Below are 6,045 nucleotides of genomic sequence, written 5' to 3' on the forward strand. Positions count from 1 at the left end.
CCTTCAACCTGTTGGGCCTCGTCTTCCTGCCTATCAAGTTGTTGTAAGACAATTTTTTTCTTTTTTAGATCATATATGTATGGATGAAAATGGATTGGATATGGAACAGATTTTTTTATCCAAATCTGAATTTTGAGCACTAGATTATAACTTGAATATGAGCCTATGGTGTAGGATTGAAACCAGATCCAAATCATATATGGGTAATAATGGATGCAACCAAATAAGACTGCAATCGGGGGTTTTACATGTAAAATCTGCAAATGGATTGGATTAGACCAAATCTAAACATATATTTGATTCAAAACATTGATCTGAATCCGGAAAAGTTCATACCCGATCCATTTGCACCCTATGTGACAATAGATCGATCACCTTTCTTTTTCCATATCTTGACAGCAATCCAGCCATGATGCTGGTTGGTTGCTAGAAGGCAGTTCATAGTTGATAATTACAAGTAGAGGGTGTCAACGAGACGGGTTTGGTTTGGACCCAGGTGGAATCAGACTTGGATCAGATTTTCAGGTATGGTATTGGGTCTGGACCCGAATCTAATCGGGTCTACTATAAGTTAAATTATAACCGGACCCAATATTAACTACATAAACCAGACATGGTAAACACCCCTAATTACAAGTAGAGCCAATTATTTCCTCTGTTTCTAGTGCTACTCCTTACCACTTGATTCATCCTTCGAGCCTAAAAAAGAAGGGAATTTACGTACAGATGCCAAATATATTGTAAATTACTGTTTTTTTAAAAGGCAGCAAAATTACATTTAATCGCCTATATTTTAAAACTTTTAAGATAGGCATATCTTTTTTTTTTTGCTAAAGTTACTTGTTTGGCCTTAACTGTACTACAAATGACATCCGATTATTTATTGAAAATAAATAGTTAAGATGTCAATTTTAAATAGTTAACTAGAGTGGAGTCACAACAAAAGTAACTTATTAATCGGCTTATATTTTAAAACTTTAAGATAGATATTTGCCAAATTACTTGTTTGGTCTTAACTGTACTGCAACTACAAAAAGTGACATTCAATTATTTGAAGAAAAGAAATAGTTAAATTGTCATTTTAAAAAGTTAACCGGAGTGAAGTAACAAAAAAAGTAACTTAAGGTGGTCATGTGAGCAATTTGTTAAAAAGATAGCCGTCTCTTTGAATTTTTTTAAAAGATAAAGGTTAAATGTAGTTTTTACCATCCATTAGGTGCTACACGTAAATTCCTCTAAAAAAAATCAGGAACTTAAATATATAAATATCCAAGTTTAATGCAGAAATGCAGTCCAATAAAAGGCTAGATCCATGGCATGCTGACAAACTGGATGTGGGTCTGAGTCCAGGGTCCCATTTTGTGGATCCTAAGGAGGCGTCAGCCTTGGGTAATTCACGACAAACTTTGCACAAACTCCCAAGTTAGAAATAGGGAAGTCGTCGAATGGATCATGTCCAAAGTTCGTTGGTAAACAAAACTCTCCAAGCTAGGAACTCCGAAGTCCACTCACCTTCAGACAGAGATAGTCCTCCACAATGAACTTGTAAGCTCTGACTTAGCTCGCTTAAGCCTGGTCTTGGCTAGGGATGGCAGTGGACCGGAGTGGGGGACAAGGTCTCCAACCCCGCCCCGTCTCAAAATCCTGCCCTCCATCCCAGCCTTCATCTCCGCATGGGTCATGATTTTAACCTCCATCTCTGCCTCTCTTCCTGTTTCATGTTCTTCATCCTCGGTCCAAACAGGGCGAGGCGGAGCCCCATTTTCCCTCGGTCCATTGCCATCCCTAAAGAAGGATAGGAGACGGGGCGGGGATTGGAGAATGAAATGGGGCGAGGCGGGGAAAAAAGTAAGTCCATCTGCGCACGGGTTTTGATTTTAACATCCATCCCTATCTCCATCTAAGTTTCATGTCCTCCATCCCCAGTCCAAACGGAGTGAGCGGTCCACTGCCATCCCTAGTGGTGGCTCATCCCAATGGGTAAATGAACTGAGCCTGAGCACCAAGCCCAATCTTGATCAAGTAACTGAGTTTGATTAAGCCTGATAATCCTGATTAAGCCCAATTTATGAAAATGTATATCCTTTTGGTTGCATAAAAAGCAAAAATATATGACTCACCTTAATAGATTGAGCATGTTCTAATAAGGTGGCAGGTTTGAATCCTACCCCTCAAAAACATGTAACAAGCTATAACACAGGGACACGCCATTTTGACTGCATGTTCTTGGTGACGACACGCGGGAACCCCCTGATTCAAACACGGATTCATACAGATATTATTTTCATGTTTATAAAAAAAGCTCATCTACTTTTTTAATAATATTTCTATAAAAAGTATTTTTAAACAAATATTATCCAGCTCGGATTACTCAGCTTGGATGAGGCACCCAAAACAGTTTCAAAATGGACATCCTACACATAGATTGACCCCTCCAAGCCTTCATCCTGCCATCTACTCTTAAGATGAACAGCATTCATGGACTACGGGTCTAGGATGTCATTCACTTTTTTATTTTTAGGTTAGGCCAAAGGAAAACCCCCTCATCACCTGCCTGCTGCACATTGGCAGTCAGTCCTCTTGTTAATGATGAACAAGAAGAGCTAAGAAACTTTAGACCCGATCCAGTCTGAGAAACTTAGACTTGGTGAAACTTGGATACTTGACATCACAATGTTTCCCTCCCAATGACACGTGTCATAAAGTATTAAACAAATATTATAAAATATTAAAAATAATTTACTTATTTTTAAAAAATTTATTTAAAATAATCCGAATCAGCTTGGTTAAACAAATCCTACCAAGTAATCAGCTTTTTCATTGGTCTAGATTGGAACTACTCCCTAGACGCATATGAATGCAGTGTAACAACGACCGCATAACAACCCAAGTTAAACAAATCCTACCAAGTGAAGGAGGGTTCATCTTTTTGACCGATTCCAGTTACCAATTTATACAAAAGGAAGATTAGTTCTTTTGGTGCACGAGAGCTGACAGCCCCAAGCACTCCTCATCCCTTTTCTGTTTCCTCATAAAACCACCTGAGCTCTTTTCTTTTAACTCTCCCATTGTTTTATATTCTTTTTCTTCTCTAATTTTTTTTTTTTTTTTTGTACTTTTCATCAACCACCACCACATCCCAATTTGGTCGCCTGCCCTGCCCACCTCATCCCTCCAAGTAATTTACTTTTAACCCCCCCCCCCCAAACAACAAATCAAATTAATCTCTCTCTCTCTTTTATATATATATATATATATATATATATATATATATATATATATAAGTTAAGAAAGAGAACACGCTATCGTGTCTCTCTCCCTCTTTTTTCTTTGACCAAGTGGCATGCTCTCATTAGCTGTCACTGTGAGTCCCACTTATCAATATCCGCCAAATCTTTCAAGTGGAAACGTGAGCACGATATGCCCCCCAGCTTCAGGAGACTTATGCTATTAGAGAAAGAGCATCATCCTTCTTTGTTTCACACCTCAGTTCTGATCTCGGGAGGGTTGTAGATCCAATGGATTCCGGTCACAGCGGGGACGTCCGGCCCTCGAGAGACGTAGATCTGGTTGATGCAGCAGACGATGACTACGACGACCCTCGATTGAGATCGTTGTTGTCGTCATCCTCCCGCTTCTTCTCCAGCAACTCTCGATCGGGCATCAACCCACCACCTTCCTTGTCTTCTCCGTTCTTCTTCGACTCCCTCTCCTCTTCCTCCTCCTATCTCGATCCCACATGGCTGAGGGCCGCCAAGAGGCCAGCGACGTCTCTGATCGGCGGCCTCCATCCCTCTCCCTCCTCGCCTCTTGCCGGTGCAACCCCCAATCCTGCCGGAGCTCACGAGCTCTCCGACGCTGCCGGGATCATGTACCAGTGCTCCGGCGATGCAGGGGAGGGGGCTCCGTCCGTCCCCAAGAGCGGCAAGAAGCGGTCCAGGGCATCGCGGAGGGCTCCGACGACCGTCCTCACGACTGACACCACCAATTTCCGGCAGATGGTCCAGGAATTCACCGGCATCCCCTCACCGCCCTTCGCTTCCACATCTCCCTTCTCTCGGACGGGCCGGCTAGATCTGCTCTCCCTGGCCGGCGGACCAGGTGGTGCCCCTCCGCCTCCCTTTCTCCTCCGCCCTTTCCCCAGGAAGCCTCAAATCGTCAATCTGCACAACAGCACCACCACCACCACCACCACCACCACCAACAACAACAACAACAGCTCCGCCGACGTTCCTCTTTGCAACCCTTCTTCCTCTACTACCGCTTCCTATTCGGCCCCCGACTCGCTGTTCCGCCACCACCACGACGGCCACTTCGGCCATCTACCGGCGCCCAACCTGTCCAACAACTTGTTCAGCATCTACCAATCCCTCATAAACCCATCGCTCAAGTTTCCGTTGCCTAACATCCTCCCCGGAAAACAAACGCAGGTTCTGTCGCCGTCGTCTGCTCCGGCGATGTCGTCAATTGGTGCACAGATGAAGGTGGGTGGTGGAGCTTTGGACGAATTTGGTGGCAACCCATGTCAAGTGGGACTTGATACTACTGCTCACATGAGGAATAGTATGAATATGAGCAGTAACAATACCCTCTCTGGTGTTGGGCCTTCTCGAGTGTTTATGGGTGGAGTTAGTGGTGGAGAGAGTGAGGATCAGGTGTCTATTAGGCCCCCTGGTGCTGGTGGTAATCCGCAGAAGGGTGGCAGCAGCTGCAAGATGATCTACAACACGTCCTCGGGGGACTTTCACGTGGAGATGGGATCATCAGAAGGCGTGTCGAGAGGCGAAGGCATGGTCGACTCCTGGCTTTGCTCTTCTGATTAGCGTCAGTCTTGTACGGTGTGCTCCTCATCGGTTTTATTGACGCAGGAGTAGAGAATGCGCACCAAAGATTGAGGTTTTAGTACTGTACATAAAACCCTTTTGGTTGTTTGTTTTTCATTTGTAGTTTTGTTCTTTTTTCTCTATGAAATCCCTTATTATTAAACACGCATACCTTCAGCAACGTCAACATTTGAGTTTTTCTTTTGTCCGTTGGGCATTTCCCGTCGCCTTCTGCACGATGGTAACTTGTTTTCTTGGTAATTTTAGTGAATTAAGGAGATAGGAAAAGATGGGAGGGATTCATGAAAAATAAGGAGGGGAGAAAAATAATCATGGAGAATTATATTGATAATGTTGTAGATGGTGTAGAACTTGGAGGGAGTCGCATCCACATGAGAAGAGTGAAATGGTAGTGAGGCAAACATGGGGAGAAAAGAAATCATGAGAAATAAGAAGAGGGTTTTGGACGGGTTTGAGGTAGGGTGGGAGATCAGTCATGGCTGCTTTTCTTCAGTGTTTGGGGTTCCGGAGGTGACTACATGTGACTCTTAGTAGCAATCATGGTGGCCCATGCCAATGAACAATCTGGTGTTTAGTAATGATGGCATTTTAGTAATGATGGCATCGCCCAACGTCTCCTGTCCTTTAGGTCAAGATGAAGGGAGACACCCCCTCCCCACTGCATCCCCAGGCTCTTCTTCTCCGTTCTCAAAAAGACCGTTGCCTTTTTAAATGAAAAAAGTACACCTTTTAAAAAAAAATTAAGCACCAAAAGAATAAATTTGCTATTGTCATGCGTAAATCCTGTTACAGAGGTTGGGAGCGACAGAAACATGCTAATGCTAAGTTTCTCTTTACTTGCATTTGATTAATATAAATGCGACATTTTAAAAGGAATGCATTATTTTTTTTAGTTAATAGAGCGAATCAGAGCTGCTAGTCTCTTCATGATCGTTCCACATTATTAATCTCTTTGATTCCTTTTTCTTGTACTGGGGATCCTTGTTTTGGTGTGGGGAGAGATCTGTTTTTTGTTTGCATTGAATGCTGTGGACTATTTTATGTTTAATTTGTCAGCGTTGCCCCATCTTTCCTTGCCTTCTCTTTTTTTTTTTCTATTGACAGGTAAACTACCCTACGTGCGCGAAAGAGCTAGCTAGATGGCACCATGGGATGAACCGCTGAAAGGGTCAACTACCATGTTTGTAAGGCAGTTAGGTAA

At 43.1% G+C, this 6,045-nt stretch overlaps 1 protein-coding gene across 1 annotated transcript; it reads left to right on the forward strand.

Moving 5' to 3' along the window:
* Positions 1-3,487: 3,487 nt before the first annotated feature.
* On the forward strand, positions 3,488-5,202 carry LOC149816648 (uncharacterized). The gene has a single exon (XM_089987878.1). The coding sequence runs from the start codon at positions 3,519-3,521 to the stop codon at positions 4,821-4,823; it is 1,305 nt and encodes a 434-aa protein (XP_089844004.1). The 5' UTR covers positions 3,488-3,518; the 3' UTR covers positions 4,824-5,202.
* The last annotated feature ends 843 nt before the right edge of the window (positions 5,203-6,045 follow it).

The sequence above is a fragment of the Nuphar pumila genome, chromosome 14 (assembly GCF_984573655.1).
Source record: "Nuphar pumila chromosome 14, dmNupPumi1.hap1.1, whole genome shotgun sequence".
Lineage (NCBI taxonomy): Eukaryota > Viridiplantae > Streptophyta > Magnoliopsida > Nymphaeales > Nymphaeaceae > Nuphar > Nuphar pumila.